The sequence below is a fragment of the Phymastichus coffea genome, unplaced genomic scaffold (genome assembly GCF_024137745.1).
Source record: "Phymastichus coffea isolate CEN01 unplaced genomic scaffold, Cenicafe_Pcof_1.1 PCOF00044, whole genome shotgun sequence".
In the NCBI taxonomy this organism is placed as follows: Eukaryota; Metazoa; Arthropoda; class Insecta; order Hymenoptera; family Eulophidae; genus Phymastichus; species Phymastichus coffea.
In genome coordinates this window covers 2,018,994-2,039,414 of record NW_026706855.1, presented here as the reverse complement: position 1 = coordinate 2,039,414, position 20,421 = coordinate 2,018,994, and the positions used below count along the sequence as shown (strand labels likewise).

Genomic DNA, 20,421 nt, shown 5'->3' with positions numbered 1-20,421 from the left:
ATAAGTTGTACATGTCGTTTCGGTGGTATACATTTTTATTATTTAATTTATCACTTCTTACTGATATGTTTCTTTGCACATTTTCAAGTAAAAATATCCATACTTTTTCATTTGCATTAATTGCCATTAGTATGTGCTTTAATTTTAATGAAGTTGAGCTAATCATCAAGCTGCTCATATTTGTTTAACGTAATAACAATAATTCACATGATCAGAAAAATCTTCAGCATCGCGTAGAGCAAACGTGCGCATTATTCCTTGCAAAATTTTAAGCTCGATATTTCAATAACGAATATATGAAACTGTTTTTCAGCTGGTGCTTCTATGTGAAACGTATGTTTCAAGTATCCAAGTAGATCTTAATTATTCGCATTTTACGTATGAAAAAACATAACTAAGCATACTAGTAACTATTCGTGCCAACAAAATTTCTGCGAAATTGTGTAATCGTAATTCTAATTTCATTGGTTTTCTTTTTCTTGTCAAATTGACAAATATTTTTTGGATTATATACTTTTAATAAAGCTTCAACAATAAAAATTTGTAAAATGAAACTTGATACAGTAAATAGTGAATAGTCGATTTAATATTTTGCATTATCAAATAAGACAGTGTTAAAAGTACTTTGAATCACAGTGCTACGATAAATTGAAAAATGCAAAGATCGATAAGCAATGAGATATGCAGTTTTAAATTTAATCAACTTTAATATTCACAGCACTCAAATGCGCATTATGCTTTACGCTTAATTTGACCAATAAGTTACGAAATATGATTTGACTCAAGATAACATATAAACATCTTGCAATTACTAAAAAAGCACATATTATGTTAGTAACGCGGGGAAGTAGACGCTTGTCACGTTGTGAAGTTGACATCCAAGCGTACCACAAGAAAAACAAATGCAACGTACACTACGGCATGGTCGTAAGCTTTTGAGCAAACTACAATTTTCGCAGTATAACGAACGCTTGGCATATCGTTCAAAGCATCAAAGAATAAACACGCGTAGCTTAGACTCGGCGATAAAACATATCTCTCAACCGGTTATTTATTGGCGTGTAACTTTCGCCGCACGGACTGCTATGTATACGAAAAAAATTACACCACGGGGGAAAATTACCCCACTTGCTAGCTTTTTACAATGAAGTCTCAAAAAAAAAAGAAAAAAACACACGTATTAGGCAACGTAAAATTTTTTTTTAGTTGAACTGGGGGAAAAGCGCGTGCTAACGTTCGTACATCTGTTTCCCCCGGTTTTCAGACAAGTCGGCAATGTTTGCTTTTGATTTTTTTTCATCACTGCCGCACGTATGTACGCTTCAATAAATTAAACGCCCTTAATCCTTGCGTGAGCGATCGACGAAAATGGTGCTTTTATACGCAATTGATATACGTATGTGTACCCAGCTCCAGCGATGAATAACGCGTATATCCTCCGTACTCCTTGGCAACGAGTTCTGCTGGCGTCATGATAATATTTGACGTATGCTCGCGTATATATCAGCTATCCAGCGAAAAATGAGAAACAGCGTTTTTCCTAATGCGTTTCTTATCCCATCGTACCATCTTTTTCTCTTTTGACTTTGAAATGCGATTCAATTACCTTTAATTACGGCGCGTCGTGAATGCAAAGATGCGGCACACATGTTTTCGAGTAATTTTTATATAGACGTTTTTATGATTAATTACCGTGAAAGTGAAAGAAAAAGACCTCCAAGTATGCCACGTGGCTACGCGCACTTCTGCTGATGCACTTACGAGATACGTGAAACGCGGTATAAAGTGAATTTAATTATTTCGAATATGTAAAGTGTGTGCGCAACATCTTGTGCGTATCGTTAAAGGGTTCTTTCGTAACATCTGCCAGTCTATATAAAAAATGTAACGGAATTACCTGTACTTTCATGACTATCAATCAATATTATTACTACAATAATTACATCAATAAGAGGCATTCAGTTGTACGTTAATTCAAAATATAATTGAATATGTGACATTAAAAATAGGTTTTAATGCATCCATGACTTTTCTTTAATCACTTGTACAGCATCTTGAAAAACATTTTTGTCTATATTCTTCGCATAATGCCAAATAAATGTTCAAAAATTTGCATAACCGCAAAAATCACCTATTCGAACGGATGTACATTGAATTATTCCGCAAATAAAAGGTATGTTACATTAGCCGACGCATAAAATTTGTAATGATAACTTAACTTTTCGTGAAAACTATTCAAAGAAAGCTTAAAAGCCAGCTGACGCGCCGTGTACTTGCGCTCCATAATGAACGATCGCCCGCTCGTCGCTGGCGACGACAGATGAAATAAATCGCGTGCGAGTACGACCAGCATTCGCGCCGTCGACAGAGTCATTTTCATCGGAAATAAAGCCGCGTAAAATTATCACGCACTCCGTCATCTCGGGCAGGCAAGTTGAAGTGAGAGAGACGGAGTGCACGTGGAAATAAAAGGAAACCGGAAGCAATATCTGTGCGCTTTCTTCGTCACTAATTGGCGCGGATGACGCACGGTTCTCGTAATTGAGAGAACGACGATGCCAAGTACCAGCTCGACTGTTACGTAGGCCTGTTTTGCGTACGTTTTTTTCAAGCTACCGTCGGCTCATGTGAACTTTTTTCGCGAAATTGCGCGAATCTAATGCTGTTGCCGCTTGCATTACGTGAAAACTTTTCTTTTCTATCTTTATCGATAGTCTTATTGGAACGATCACGTTTAAAAATTACTCAAAGTTATCGGTTTCGCAAATATCATCAATACCGTCTCATAGCGTATCAGACTTAAAAATATACAATATCGATAAACCGAATTATTCGTCCTTGAGGCAGAAAAGACCGCGCGAAAATGTAAATTCTATACAAGATTCCATATCTCACGAGAACCGCCCGATTCAATTAAACGGATCCTACACGCATATATACAGACAAAACAAGCCAAGCAATCATAAAGATTAACCAGATAAGCACGTACCTTACAGCGTTAACGGCTAATTGGCCTAGAAAGGGCGCATTAGGCTAAACAGCGTCTTTGACACCCGCTGAGCGATGGCATGGGGTGTAGGAGTCAAGGAAGCGGAACCCAGGAATCCCCCACGGCGAGCTACTTGAGAAAGTGAAAAAAAAACAGAACCCAAGAGCGGAACTGCAAGCGTCTCTTTTATAAATATGCATGCCAATAGATATACAGAAAAGCAATACAACAGGGAGGGATCAGGGGCAACGAATAAATAAGTACGCGCCAACCCCACGCGTATATACTTTCACTTTCGGATAGACTGCGACCATTTCTTTACTTTCCGTTTGCGGTCGACAGAAATGCGTTCTGATAATTTATTAAGATTCATTTGTTTGCATTTGTCGTAATTTTTCTTTACCGTTCGTTTGCGCGACGGACCTACTGCGCAATAATGATTTCCCACTATAGAGAATAGTGAAAAAAAAGCTTGATTAAAGTCTCGTCAACGCAAACGCAACAACGAACACCCCTCGTGCAGAATCTAAGTTATCTGCATCCGTGCGCGCGTGTCTAAAAAAAAAAAACAACAAAAAAATAAATATTTAACTCATCGGAGGTGAGCCGATCAATCCAACGCACACATGCACGCGCATATAATCTGGAGCAAAGTTTAGGTGGCACGTATGCGAGTCATTGCATTATAAAGTGTACTGCAGTGCATATGGGTGTTAACGGTATAAGGGTGGCCGAGCGTGAAGCTTCCGAGAGACGGATAGAGCGGCTGGCATGCGTGCACGTCATTAAGAATGCACGCGCACAAGGGCCCGCGACTACGTCAAGGGTTGCTTTGTCTCTGTGTATGCTGTGTATGCTGGGGGCGAGAGGGAGAGGGGAGTTCCTTGGGCGTTTCGAAGGTAAACTCGACTCGAGTTCATGCATACTAATTGCATGTGCCACGTGACGCCAGATCACATCGCGCACAAATGTGCCTATCCCGCAAAGATAGTTGTGTATATGTATATCGTGTAAGTGCGGTTTACCGACAAATACTTTGCTTGGGGCTTTTGTTTTTTAGAAAATGCGCGTTGTGGGGTCGCATTAGTTATTCGGTGGCTGAATATTTAGAATAAAGTAGCACAAGGTGTCGTGGAATTTTGATTATCGAAGCTTTTGATTTTCGTCAGGTTGGTATACTGATTTGTGAGTGACTCGATGAATGAAAGATAATATTTTACGTAGAAATAATTTTCGTCCAATTTTTGTTTGTTTGTGCGTATTGGTATTTTTATGTAATATTACAATTATCGATTGAAAGTACAGGAGGTGTGTTATACCAGCCGATACGTATGTTAAAAGCACCAAAATTCAAATTGCAGGAAACATGGCAAACTCACACTAACAAAACCTATAGCATTAGAACTTTGATAATGTTACATCCGAATAATGTTATATTTTCCAAGAGAACATTTATCTCGCCAGAGTATTACTCTGCAGTCATATCAATATTCTCCAAACCATATGGAATATATTTCTTGCGTTGTTGAAAATAGAAAATTAACAGCACATTGTCATATATCGATGTTTTTTAGTGTCATTCTGACAGATATCATCTGAAATATGTGATGTAAAAAAGTTTCGTACGCAACCCTCTCTCTCTCTCTCTCACTCTCTCTCAAGTGATTCGAAAGCTTAATACTCTGATAAACGCATGTATCTCAGAACGACGAAAAAAATAACGAAAACGTCATCGTGTTTAACTATGCGGTAAAACTCGCGCCATACGGTCGTGCAGAATATTTTTTCGAACGTGCCTTGTGACGTTACAAAAAAGAGAAGCCAACGCGAAAAGGAAGAAAAGTCAGAGCTCGCGGCACAATGCTCGCAGCACGCCCGAGCCCTATAACATTAAAATCTTGCAAAATCATCGGTCTTAATGTGCTCGGTCATCGATCATATTATACTTTTGCCCGGTATCATACGCGTTTTATTGGCGACCCCCTCTGTGGCTAGTATTCGCGAGGTTTTTGTATGAAGCGTAAGGCGGGATGATTCCATAAGATATTACGAAGGGAGTTACGACAATCGCAATATCGTTGCGGGTCCAAATCAACAACGAAGCGAAATGATTTGACGGATTTAATGTGCGCGGATAAGTGAAATAGATGGTAAACTTTTCGAGAAAGCCGCCTCGCGTACAATGCGCGTGACCAATGTGCGCGCGTTACAAAAGGCTCGGAAAACCCGAGGGAATATCTGATAGACGTATCGATGAAGCGACAGTCGACATTTCGATTTCGCCGCCGTGAAATATGTATCAGATTTTGATTAATCATGCGCAAGGACTATCCGATAACCGACATTAAATTCATGCATTTTATACAGGAGTCGTATATTGAGTTTCAGATTGATCGTCGCACGGCCACTTTTGGTATTTTACGGGAGTGAGGGATTTTAGAATTTTAGAATTCTCAAAGGTACGTCACTTGCGTAAGATCGGTCAATGCATTACAAGTATATCATTGTTACATGCATTTTTTAATGCAACAACTATTTTCATTTTGACTCATCACTTATTGAATATTTACGTGAAAAATTACTTTGAAAATATTCATGTGATTTTGTAAATATTTTTATAACAATATTCAATTAATTCTGTGAAACTCGGAAATTACCGTGAAATATTTATTTCCAGTTAAAATTCATCAGTAAAATTTAAGTGACTCGTTTAGTTACATAAAGATTTTTGTACAACCAATGTTAAGCAATATATTATTACCTATAAATGTGCAGTAAATAGTTATGTCTATAAGGTGAATTGCTCATCCGTATAACGATTAGAGGACTCCCGATGACAAATGCCGTCTCTGCGGTCTCAATTCAAACCAACAAAAAATGCCTGTAAGGAAAGACGAAAAACTTTAATAAATCTGAAGAATAAACGAGGTGACATCGTCATAGTCGATTATAAAAAATGTAACCATTCAGAAGCGAACGATTAATCGACGCCTAGACGCTTCTCTCAATGGTGCACACAATAGAACTGAGCATGCTATTGCGTTGCAACTTTTTTTCCACCGGTAGCAATGCCCTCTTGATGACTGACAAAATTGTTTGGACACCTTGCCTATTTTTTTTCTCCCTCGTACCGTTCGCGCATATGGAAATGACAAAGATGCTTATCAACTTACCCTCGACAATTTCACTGCCTATTGTCGTGGATTTTTCTGTGAAATCGATGCACATTTTTTACACAGCGATAGATTCGTTACTTTGTCTCTCGTAGAGAGCATATTATTTTAAATTATGTCCGATCATTTTTTTTCGCTTTCGTTACAATACCATATTTTTCATTGAAGTAGTTCATTGATTTCGAGACTTGAGGAGACCGTAGCTGAGTTGCCGGAAAACCGCAGGTGTTCAAATTCAACATTAATTTTTCATCTAGGCCCCTTCGATTGTAGCGCCGAGGGGACCATTAGCATTTTAGTCACTATTCAAATCAGTTCGGCGAAAAACCATTAGCCAATCAAATATACAGCAGATTCAAGTAACCGAATACTTCTTTACGGTAAGCTTCCCACCGTAAGAAGCTCTAATTAAAATTTAAAACCTTTGAGAAATATAATTATACTTGAAGTACATCAATCAAGAGTATTCTCGACACATGATAAACCATTTGAAAACTATAATTACACTTGAAGTGCATCGGTAAAGAATGCTTTTAATTTGTAATAAAATGATAGTCTTTTACTACTGCACTGAACTGAACATAGTGCAAATGACGTGATGTACAGGGAAGACCTCTAAAACCATATGTTGAAAATTATGATTTCGTCGGCGGTAATGCAAGTATGGAATCATCATCGCTTGAAGGAACTGCAGAACGACTGCTGCGAGGACATATGACATTTGGAAAAAGAAGCGACTCATCACCTTATTGCATTGTCAATGTGTTTTACCGAATTTTCAACCTCCGTACGTAGCAAATTGAATCGCTTTCTGCTTTCCTTTCTCGCTCATTAATAAATGATCCGTCATCTGGGTTTATTCCCCTTTTTAGCCTTTCATTCTTCGAAAATCGAACCGAAACGCAGGTCTGCGTGTTCACGCCTCGGAAACAAGATTTTTCCGAGGGAAAATTTTGGGCTTTCAAGCTTGGGAAAATGATAAAGTATATTTACGATCGTTGATATGATTGAAAAACAGACTGTTGGAAAAACAGGCTTTTCAACCCTTTTGTATCACTATAATTCTTCGCGGAAACAAATCGTTTACCCTGCTGTATATTTGTTACGCATTTGTCTTACAGTTTTCTACGTAACTGCCATGCTTTTGTAGATGGGTTGATTGGTCGTTTGGATAACGTATCATTGAATTATATGCACAACAAATCCATTGAGGTGTGTATAAAAGACTTTTATTCGTTGCTTTATTATACTTTAATAATTTTAGTAGTAGTATATTGTTAGATCGATAAATGACTGATGCATAACAACAAGATCTGTATATATGTATAAACATTTTGTAAATTATTCTGTTCATTATAAAAGGTAATCAGAACATTCGAAAAGTTATAACAATAATTTATTAACGTCAACGATTGTTTTTTTCATAACTATTTTGTGACACAGATTAGTATCATAAATAACTTCTTTGATTTGTATTCAGCGTTAGATCTCAGGGGGATCTCAGACGTTATAGATGTATTATGAAGATCGAACTTGAAATTTGAATCGTTACTACCCAATAGTTACAGGAATTCTGAAATAGTTAAAGCTTTAAAAATCTAGAGCCATATATGTATGATATTGCAATGGTGAAGCAGAGACTAAAGTAGAATGTATCTACAGATAACTCATTACTATATGGTAACATTGATAATAAATTACCACGTTATATAAAAATCTTTCCCACGGTTCAGAGAAATATCGTGAGTGAGTTTATATTATTTTACGACTCAGGAACTATTTTGATCAATAAAAATAACATATTATTCATTTACATTATAATTTTTGTACGTAAATAGTATTTGTTACATACCGACATATAAAAAATAAAATATAAAACGATTATTTGATCATGTAAATTAGAAAGCCACATGTAAGAACATGTAACATTTTGTGAGGTAAGTACACAACAATAAATGAATAACAAAAAAAAACGCTTGTAATATAGAAATAAAAATTACTGTTTGAAATTAGCTACCTCTACTTCGTAAGTTTCGCATTATATCAAGTTTACACGTTGTTAATAATTTGGCAAATAAAAATATTAATTTAACATTTAGGAAACTCGCACGCCGTCATTATTCATCTATGCAAGTTTAAACCGGATTAATTGTCGAAAGTAATAATGATGATACACCTTCATTCTCTTCTTTCAGTATACACGGCGATTGAAATCTATTACATCAAGAACGTAAGACAAATAGTTAATTATCATCAGCTTTATGAATTTGATGAAAGACAAATGTATAATAGCAATACTTTTATACATATGGTTTTGGTCAGTATTTAGTAAGTTACTTTAGTTATCAGACGTAGTTATGTTCCGGTATATTTATAATGAATTTTTTCCTTATATTGATTATCGGGGAGCATTAAATGGTTCGAATACGTTCTGTAGGTCTCTAATTTATTTTATTTTCTGTTCTCTATACATATAAACGTACGCAGTCATCAAAGTAATGCTTCCCAAAATAGTATCTGTAACGTTAAATTAAAAGTATATTTTCAAAATACTGTTTACCGATTCCAAATATAACTATATTTTATTTTTTTCATTTCCTCTATTATTTACACTAATTTACGTATTGAAAATACTAAGTTATGCGTTCTCAAGTATCAACGGAAACGGAGAAATGACGACAAGTCACGTAAAAATGCATAAATTGCATGTACGCATGAGCGTCGTCGAACACAAGGGCCTCCGTATCGATAGACAAGAAAGTGCAGCAGCGATCTATACTTCACGCTTGAAAATCGAGTACAGAGTCGGCGGAGGCATGCACAGAAGTGAAAAGACAACGGACAATGGCAGACACGTCGCCATAAATTTCAATTAGGATCGGCGGCGCCGACGCGCCAAACACGCTGATTTTTCTCTCAATTTCCCACAAGATACGCGCTCTGTTCGCATATTATAGGAGGGGAGTGTGCCCAGGTGGCATCGTCCACTCGACCTCTCTCTACTGCGAGAAAAACTGAAAAGGTGCCATCGCATAGCACAGGGTAAACAATCGCTGAATGTCCTTCGGCATACCATGCGATATTCCATATACATACCTATAACTTCAGTCTTATCCTCTCATTGCTATTATTGGTATTCAATTGTTGTACTTGTCATTGCTCAATGCCAATTTCTGTTCATTTCTGTTGATTTTTTAGAAAGCTAATACTAATAATCTACAAATATTACACAGAAATTATCAATATTATGATTCAATGTTCTCTTTACTCACAATTCTAATTCTGTGACGTGTGAAACTACCCACAAGCAATCCGGCAATCAAGTTTACGCTGTTCAAAAATGTTGTTCTAAGGATAGTATAATGATCTGGTGTGTACAAAGACGATCAACAGCTACGAGAAATTTATAACAGCCAAACTAGATTCTCGTAGAGGTGGAGTTATTGTCAAGTCTTAATATATTATACATCCACTACTCCCAGCGCTCTCTTCAAACAATAAAAAGATATACCCGCATCCCTGCTCTTGCTTCATTCGTCTATCCTATATACATATTCAAAGTCATTGCAACGATAAATAATACTTTTTAAGTATTTTCGAAATATACAAAATTAGCAAGTATTCAAATATCTTGTATCATGTCGTAAATCATAATGATGTAATAATGAAGCTTTTGAATAACATGATTGGTAGCCTTGAATTAATTTTTCATCATGAAGTAAAAGCAAAATTTGGATAACTGAAGTGCCAGCTGTAACAATAAAATGATAAAATGTTAGCATAATAATAATAATAATAATAATATTTTTCCACTTTTCTAGAATGGATATTAATTATTTAAATTAATCATACGAATTTCGTTAATTTTTTTTTGTTTTAAATTAATCATATAAAATAGTTATAAAATAATTTAATCGTTAACTTCATTCAAATCTTCTTGATCAAATAAATAAATAGTTAAAAAATCACTTTTCTATCTAAACTTATTATGAAAATGCTTTTATTTCCTTAAATAAAAAGTTTATTTTAAAAAAATTTCAATGCCAAAGATTAAAAATGATATGAAAGTCAAATAATAATTTCCATATTTGATTACGTCAACTTAAGTCTTTATTAGCACAGTTAAGATAAGTTCTGCCTTTTATTAATACAAGTAAATTCTAAATTTTTTTCGATCTCAGTTTAGTTATCAGAAGAACAGAAAAGGTGATTCAAGAAAACATAAAATAATAATGTTGAAACTACTCCTTATTGTCCTCATCAGCTCCACGACCATTTTTGTGAGTTTGCATAGTATCTACAACATTTTTTTTCAATATTTTATAGATACAGAACAATGCAATGAACCTCAATTTCAACTTAGAGCTTATTAAAATATTTTTTTTTTATATTTATCTTTTCTAATTAAACGATTATATACCTTGATAGAATTAGTCGTGTCCCTGGAAAATATGGAATGGTATTAAGAAAGTTTATGGTAGAAATGTTTAGAAGTATCTTTTTTACTTTCTGTTTAAATAAACAAAGATTTCATCCACCTGTATCTACATATTTTGAACTGCTACTATTATTTTATTAATAATCGTTGTAAAAACCTTAAGGCTCTACATGTCGATCGAAAACATCATGCAAGTGATGAAAGTGAAGAAGATGACAATAATGAATCATCAGAGGTTCGTACTAGTTTATTGATTCGATTAAAGCATATGTTGTATATTATATTAAAAACTGTGATTGAAACGTGTACAGATAATCCCTCCAACATTTGGATCTATAAAGGACAGTTTTGCTAAATCTTTCAGCAAGGTAAAATATTGAATTACATGAATTATTAAAAATCGATCATATTTAACACATACGCATATTTATAAGATGGATGAGACTGTTTTCAATGCCTTGAAAAAAGTATTTGAAGATATTGAAAACAGATTAGAATCACAACAATTTAGAGATTCATTGAAGGATCTGCAGCATATTGCAGAAAACATCTTCTTTGAGAAAGATAAGGTAAACGTAAAACACCAGTTTTCAAATGTATAGCATTTATTATTACATACTTTATAAATATATATCTACAGTTGAAAGGAGATGAAAAAACTAGGAGAATTGTTGATAAATATCTCCTAAAAGTAAGTAACGCTGCTTTGTTTTCGTTAATCTCGTTTATACCATAAAATGAAAATTTACGTTATTTCGTAGGTCAACGTGGCATTCGAAAATATGCTTCAACAAGGAATTAGGCTTATGCAAAAGCGCTTAGATAGAACAGTTGATGCTAGTCATTTCAAATTTGCCGTAGACAGGCTCAAACAAATAGTCGATGTACTATATTAAATTAATTAATAAACATTTCAAAATTAAGATCTTGCAATATTATATTTAGAAATCTTATTTGACTTATTCGTATATTTGATGTATAATTAATTTAATTTATATCTTATATCAATAAAATTGTATAATAGAATAAACCAAATACAAAAGTCGGTAAAATGCATTCGTTCTGACTAACAGAACCGACAACTAATAATTCTTTTCTAGACAGATTGACTGATCTGTTATATAAGGTTCGATTCTTTAACTTCCTGAGCCAATCAAAGGCAACGACGTCGGCTTGACACTTTAACGCTTGTTTTAAATCAAAGTTTCTTACGTTTAAAAAATGTATAATTTATCTGGCATAACCAAAATTTATACAATCACAAATTTTTACAATGACAATCGAAACTTATTTTCCATAATTAAGGTTCTCGTGTGCATATATAATTGATAAATAATCTTTGTTCCAAGGTTTAGTCAATGAATATGCATAAAAAATCGTGCAATATATACAGATAGATTAATATGTTAACAATATTGTGAATTTATCAGTATAGTAATTTTTAATAAAAATATTCTTGAAAACTAGCTTGTAAGCATAATTAAACAAATCATCAAAATCAATGAGGCTGAAAAATTAAAAGTCAGATTCCAGAGATACCTTTACAATTCATTTCCAAAATTATTTTTCGAAAAAAAAACTATTACCTCAAATAAGAATGAGCCATAATTAGTTTACAATCCTTTTCTATAAATTTATATTGTTTTACCGGCATTATGATATTTTTCCTAGGCTAAATAATATAGCAAATTCGTTACCTATACATCTATAAATATGATTTAAGTGGAGGGACCTTGAGTTGATAAATATTTACACATTAAAATTTTTTTTATTCTTATTTTATAGAATACAACGTTGACCATAACCCTGACAGTTTGTGTAGGTATCAAATAGAAAAATGAAGTATACGTATTCCATTTTCATTCAAACTCACCTAAAAAAAATATGTTCGATAAAATCAAAATGCTCAATTCACCCACAGAATAGTTTAATAATGATTTTTTATATCTTTCAAACTTATTTTGATTTCAAAATATTGTTTTAAAATACTATTTCGGATAGTTGCATAAAAAATTCATGTGCTACACTATTTATTTTCATTTGAATGTTTATTTGAACAGTTCAGTTATGAATATCAGGAAAGAACTTTCGCTCATGTGAATTGGAAAACAAAAAATAGTGGTTATTAATTATCTGGTAATTAGTAAAGACGATTAGTCGGATATTTTATTGTCAGTTAAATCTTTGTTCGGAAGGAAAGAAGGGCGATGAGTTGGATATTTTTCTGTTAAACTGGATGGAATTTTGGTTGTTTGGTGAGAAGGACGATGAGTTGGTTTATGAAATGGACGATGAGTTGGATTATTATTTGATGGACTAGTCGGATATTTTTCTGTAGAAGAAGTTGGTTGATGAGGTGGTGTAGTTGGATAATTATTTGGGCTACAAGTAGGATAGTTATCTGTTGGATAATTTGGAGAAGAAGTAGGATGGTTCTGTGATGAAGTAGTCGGTCGTTGAGTAGGTTGATTAGTCGGATAGTTTTGTGATGGATTAGTTGGATGGTGAGTAGGAGGATTAGTCGGATTATTGTGCGATGGAATAGTTGGATGATGAGTTGGATAGTTTTCTGATGGAGGAGTAGGCCGTGGAGTTGGCCGATTAGTTGGATTGTTTTCTGATGAAGGAGTAGGCCGAGGAGTTGGTCGATCAGTAGGATAGTTTTCGGGTGGAGGAGTAGGCCGAGGAGTTGGTCGATCGGTAGGATAGTTTTCTGGCGGAGGAGTAGGCCGAGGAGTTGGCCGATCAGTTGGATAGTTCTCTGACGGAGGAGTAGGTCGAGAAGTTGGAGGTTTCATAGTTGGGTATTTACATTGACAGTAAGCTGGGCAAACTGGCGGATAATTATCTGGAGGAGATGCAGTTGGCTGGTTCTCGGGATAATTATTCGGTGGAGCAGTTGGCTTTCCATGATGACCAGAATGATGACCTGAATGATGACCTGGTCGATTTCCCCCTTGATTCCAATGGTGACCTGAATTAGAACCTGGTTTCTCGGGTGGATAATGCGGCCTTTTTTAGAAAACAAAAACGGAAAAGTAATCGTTAACTTTGTACAAGTTTTAAAGACATTGTATAGAAATAAATACCAATAATATTACTTACGGGCGTTGAGGAAAATGTTGATTTGGCCTGAGATGGGAAAAATTGATAGTGTTACAAAAAACTGACAGAATATTGTTTGATATAATGGATAAATATTTACGGATATTGTGAGCCACCGTGGGATCCATGGCTGGATTGAAAATAAAAGTACATAATTAGTATAACGTTATTGTAATTGTAAACTTTAACAATAGTAAATTATTGTAATACTTACTGGCGATGCGAGTCGACAAGACTTTCCATAAATGTTGCTAGAAAAATAATTTGAAATAACATGATTTTTATCGCATTGTTATTCAAGTATAATTTAATACTTGTTAGAAATTATTACTTTTATGTATGAATTATCACGAAAAACATGAATGAATCGTGAAAGCTATATTAAAATAAAATTAGAATGTACCTACCGATTAAAGCAAACACTACTAAAAGAAGAACGGTCTTCATATTTAGATTCAAGCTTGCTTACAAAGGTCAACGTATAGAATTAATTGTGCAATAGCTATTGTCAGATGACACGTTTATATAGTAATGTGCAAGGTTCGTTGCGCTTCTAATAGGCGACACAATTAATCGGTCGAAGCGTACAGCCAATAGAAAAGTAGGAAAAATTAAGATAATCTGTACTGTAATACAATTCAATCACCAGCATTTTACACGATTTATGTGAGCTTTTTAACATTATTCGTAATTATTAATATGCTATTATTTTTATTTTATAAGCAAGGCTTCGTTTCCATGACAATTTTGTACGTGAACATTAAAATTATGTTTGCTTTTTCAAACATAATATTTAATAATCCATTTTTCAATGTGCTCGACATATGTTCTTAAAATTAATGTCATATGAAAGTATTCTTATTATAGTATATTACTCATCATTATCTACCGTGAATTTGGATACCTTGAAAATTATATGGCAGTACCTACAGGGTTGTATACAGACTACAAGCATATATCGTGGTGGGAGAACCCGCAGCATAATAACTCATCAGTACAAGATATCAATGAATTGTACTATATGAAAATTGTTGTTAAGAAATGTTTCTGTTGTTGCGGACCTGTAGCCTTATCGAATATTTTCAAGTACGTTCTCAATTTAACAGACGTTCATTAATTAAAAGTATTTACTGCAGAAAATGACTATCAAAGTAAAATCGTGTGTATTGTTGACATGCGAAATCAATTTATAGACAATTTCACAAATTTAATAGTAGACGTTGATCGTGCGGCTTTAGCCTACAGAAGACAAAATAGCTTTTTCATAAAAATTGTAAAGTCGTGGAGGATTTATAATACAATAAAAGAATTAAGAAGGATTTTTTTAATTCTCACGCCAGTCTTTGGAACATTAGGAAAATAAAGAAATTTTTGCTCATTCCTAGTGCGATCCTCTCATCTCGCGTACATCGCTATACATTCGCAAACACCATGAATAAAAATCAAAAGATATGTCCCTCTCTTTTATAACGATTGTTATCATTGTTAACAAGCTAATCGAGCGTGTCATTATCAATTTTCGGACAATTGTAAAAGAAAAAGAAGAGATTGCATATATGTAACGGTAACCGCATGAACTCGCGATGCGCACGAAAAAAAAAAATAAATAAATAAAGAGAAAAAGAAATTTTAATACAAAAGCCAAACTCAAGCACTCCTCGCACAATGAAAACAAGAAGAAAAAGTGCATATGGCATGAGTGTCACACGTGCAGCGCGGCGGCACGATAATGGAGAAGGACAAGCAGACGCGCGGCGTCATTTCTTTTTTGCGGTGTGTCCCAGTAGACCGAATAGAGAGGATCACTTCCGCTATGAAAATAAAACCGAGAGGAAAAAATAAGGAGAAGCGGAGCGCTGGTTGTCAAACAGTTCTGACGCCTGATTTACCGTACGCGCCGACGACGCTTTGAGGCCTTTTATTTTTATAATTATGGGCTACCATCGAATTGTGCACGTTTGTACGGCTTCCGTATCGCAGGACGCTTCCGTTAATAGCTCAGGTGGTTAATTTAATTTCGTTGCTTAATATCGTTCATTTGAGTTACCTATTTTATTTTCAATGTTATGGTGGTAATGCATTTTTATAGTTGAGTTTCATTTTGAATTTTGTTTATACTCATTTAAAAATTATGCACTTTCAGAGTAATATACTAAAACAGTTCCTTTTGTAATGAAAGGCGATCCTTTTTGTGCCAGACAATCCATTTGGTATAAACATAAAATCATTCCTTTTACTATAAGAGACCATTGTTCCGTCTGTAAATGTTTCCAATTCAACACTCAATAGTTTACGAATCTGGAAAAAATATAATTATTTCTATTTCATTTCACATTTGGTGTAATCACTTAGATATTTAGATGATACCTTGTTTATTAATATAAGCTAAATTCAATGAAAATTTTCTTGGATAATTAAATAATCTCGTTAACATAATTACCATGAAAATCATCACCACAAAATCTTCATTAGCCTCGTCCTCGTAACATCAAAAGAGCCTATAGATCAAGACGAGGTTTCGCGCCGAAAATCACGCGTCAACAAGGAAGCCAAGGCAACGGGATAATTAAGACGCGTGGTGTTTCTTCGAGCGAAACCATAACGTCCAAAGGAAATAATATATAAAGCTTGTGGGATGCCAGGGCGGTTTATCAAATAGACCGCGACACTGATTTATTTCTTGAAAGCGGAAAAACGAGGAAATCGAAAAAAATATTGTTACAGTATGTGAATACGGTGTTGGAATATAATAATGAACTGTATACGGACGTTGTACAGAAATTAAAGTTTTGGTGAAAAAAATCGAGTTGGTGTCCGTTGAGATGCTTTTGAAATACAACTCGCGTAATTGGTGGCTTATTTATGGGCTGAGCTTCCAAGTATTTCGTGACTTCTTAACGTATGAGCTTTAACCTCTCGTACAACAAGTTCAGAGAGGAGCTAAATTTCCATTGCATTTGCAAAATAAAGTTGATGCGCACGACTCGTACAGTTTATTTACTCGAATAGGTTGAAAAAATATCAATAGTCTCAATTCAATTTGTTCAAATCTTGTGACTTGCTCTTTTCTTAATTACACTTTTTTTCACACATACTTCACAAACTGACAGGCTTTATCGCTGCAATGAATGCAATAACTTATCTTACAGTATCCATTAATCGCGGCAATAAAACATCCAAATAGAAATGTAACGAGTGTATGATGAAAAACTTTCTCAGGCTTACACCCTCGTACCTATACGCCCCCCACCCCTTCCATAAAAGTTATATGGGAAATTGGAGCGTCGAAAGTCCAAACACATGTGACAAGTATTATATGCGAGGAAAGATGTACACCCCCACCGCAGGGCGTCGTCGAGAGAGAAAAGAGACACTTAGATTCTGAAAAGAGAATGATCTTTTCATGTTTATACTCTTTTACTTCACTAAGTTTCGGCGCATAGAAATGGCATGACCTTTCTTTCATGTGATGTTGATGGTTATAAATTTGATCGCGGAAGAGCGAGAAGTGTCTTGGGAAAATCGACTGGCATGAATTCGAGTGAGACGATACTTGACATTTATCTATTTGGACGGTAAATGGCAGGTATTGTACTTGTATTGTTGAACAAGACAATGTTTTCGTATAGCTGTTCGTTAGCTGTACAATTCTCACGTGAGCTTTCACGCGTCGGTTTCGCTTATTCTTTATCAAATTTACGAATTGACCATCATAATATTTTTAGCAAAGTTTCCTTCTGATATTGCAACTAGAGAAATTTATTTTACAAAAACCTAGGTATTACGCTTATTTATACACAACGATATTTGTCGTTATTAGTTCGATAATCGTAATATTAGCTCACACTTGAAAAAGCATCCGCATACGTTTCATGTTCTAAAGTGAAACATTTATCAGAAAATTCAAGGCTATAATTAAGTCGAAAGGTGGCTTTTTTTGCTTAGAAAAAAATCTATCCAAACACAATAGTCCGGGAGCTGAGTATGATTCCGTATGCACTTAAGAGGCGAAGGATAAAAACCATGTATTCCCATGTATTTTGACCCGCTGAATCCAATGGTGCCGGTTATTTTTACGGGAAATGGATAGGTTTTGTTTAAAACGCAATTGATTAAACAAATTATGAAAAAATGCTTTTTTCGAACAGGACAATTTTATTTTAGGTAATTTGGACTATTTTAAGACGAAAAGGTCCTTAGTCGTTTTTTCGTAAAATGCATATTTACAAAGTTATGAATTTTTTAAGGTCGAAAATTGAGCATTTTTCACTATCTTTGCATGTTTATAACTTATTAACTATTGCATATTTTTCAAAACTTGACAAACCAATCTATTTTTCAAGATTTCCTCTATCGATTAACCATATTCAATGTTGGATTATCAAATTAGAAGCCGCTGTTATCGCAATTTACAAGTAGCGTTTTTTACGCGTTCAAGATACGCCGCGCACTACGCGTGCGGCGAGTTGCTGGTCTGCCGGGCGTTCGCCACTCGGTCGCTCACCGCGAATGCGATTTGTTTCGGCTTATTATAATCAATAATTGATTTGTCAAATCTTGTCTTTTTACATACAATAAGACACGACCAATAATACATGGAAAACATAAATACCTTATGTTGCAGAATATAACAAAATAAATAAAATAGCAATATGTTTGTTTTACCTTTCTATTCCTTAGGGATATAAAATTTGTTTTTACATGTATCTTGTTTTTTACATAAACAAAACGATATACACTCTACTTGAGCCGCTAAACAACAACATGACGTAGTACGAGAACAAGTGGTACAGCGACAACTTGGGACGAATTCGTCACCCGGCGGTAATTATTCGAATGAAGATGCGCGCGAAAATATTTGAATATTTAAAAAGAATCATTAACAGTTCTATAAAATATTGAACGACGGAATATTATGTAATATTCCGAAATATCATATAATAATAAATACAATTATATCGATATCGAAATATAAGTAACATGCGATATAAAATTTATGTGTGTTTGTTACATTAGACGCATACGTTAATAAGACATATAAGTTCATAGAAATATGAAGTTTCGACCTTCCACTCCAATCATTGAACTATATTAAGTTAATTAAATAATAATGATTATTTACTTAGATGATCAGCAATATTTTATTTGTTTCGAAATGCGGGGACATTGGCGAGCGACCGAGTGGCGAACGCCCGGCAGACCAGCAACTCGCCGCACGCGTAGTGCGCGGCGTATCTTGAACGCGTAAAAAACGCTACTTGTAAATTGCGATAACAGCGGCTTCTAATTTGATAATCCAACATTGAATATGGTTAATCGATAGAGGAAATCTTGAAAAATAGATTGGTTTGTCAAGTTTTGAAAAATATGCAATAGTTAATAAGTTATAAACATGCAAAGATAGTGAAAAATGCTCAATTTTCGACCTTAAAAAATTCATAACTTTGTAAATATGCATTTTACGAAAAAACGACTAAGGACCTTTTCGTCTTAAAATAGTCCAAATTACCTAAAATAAAATTGTCCTGTTCGAAAAAAGTATTTTTTCATAATTTGTTTAATCAATTGCGTTTTAAACAAAACCTATCCATTTCCCGTAAAAATAACCGGCACCATTGGATTCAGCGGGTTAAAATACATGGGAATACATGGTTTTTATCCTTCGCCTCTTAAGTGCATACGGAATCATACCCAGCTCCCGGACCACAAAGTATACATGCTTAAACACCGATTTATTTGTATTTTGCATGAAAAGGCTTTGAATAAGCATCCCTACCTCTATACTCTGCCGTCCGCACAATAATCCCCCCTCTCTCTTGTAACCTTCACCATTGAAAAGAATAACAATGCACAGTTACTGACCATCCCTAGGGGAAATCCAACAAGCCACGGAAGGGGAGATTTCATAGAGCAATAGATTCAAGATTGGAAAAAGGCGCGAGAAAGATGCCGTTTTCTAAAGCATACATATAAATTACGCCAATGTTACTTATAGAGACGAATACCGCCGATAATCAGGAGAGTGCCGTGTAAACATAAAATTGACGTGGCGCGCGCGCATAGGTATGTATATATATAATTTTTTTTTCGGGACGCATGCACAGACCGTTGGAAATAATTTTCCGGGCAACTCGCCAGGACACACTGTGCACTCTAGAAATGGCCTTGCGCCAAATTGTCTTTTAACCTCGCTTCAAACGTATAATAATGTAGCTCGATAAGTGCGAATCTCTAATTTCTTAATGCCAGCAAACCGATGTTAGACAGCATAAATTTCACGCGCAAACTTATATTAATGAGAGGAAAATGAATGGATGTTTATCCGTCGAGTTGGGTTATTAATACGATAAGCATGCTACTGAAATCTCCCAATAAAAATAGATATAAGGCGAAGAAAATAAAACAATAAACTAAGTTTGCTAAGGCAAATATTTGCGGTCGAGCGAATTCGCATACATTGTATGACTACGTAAAATCCCCGTCAAGATGTACGCACGTGTAACTTGCCGATTAATGAACAAAAGACTTGCCTTTGAGCTTGCACAACCTAAGAATCACGCCCACCTCCTTTTAATTTCTCGTTTCATTCGACTTTTGCATGGTATGCCTCAAACTCGTTCGTTATTCTTATACTTTCCACGCTTTATATTCTCTCTCTCTCTCTCTCTCTCTCTCTCTCTCTCGTTTCCTTGCTGCGCGTATCCATTTATGCACGA

At 34.8% G+C, this 20,421-nt stretch overlaps 1 protein-coding gene across 1 annotated transcript; it reads right to left on the bottom strand.

The window, feature by feature from the left end:
* Positions 1 to 12,753: 12,753 nt before the first annotated feature.
* On the bottom strand, positions 12,754 to 14,152 carry LOC131664698 (uncharacterized). The gene is made up of 3 exons (XM_058935993.1): positions 14,113 to 14,152; positions 13,920 to 13,956; positions 12,754 to 13,612 (listed from the first exon to the last, which is right to left on the bottom strand). The coding sequence occupies exons 1-3, from the start codon at positions 14,150 to 14,152 to the stop codon at positions 12,754 to 12,756; spliced, it is 936 nt and encodes a 311-aa protein (XP_058791976.1).
* Positions 14,153 to 20,421: the final 6,269 nt, after the last annotated feature.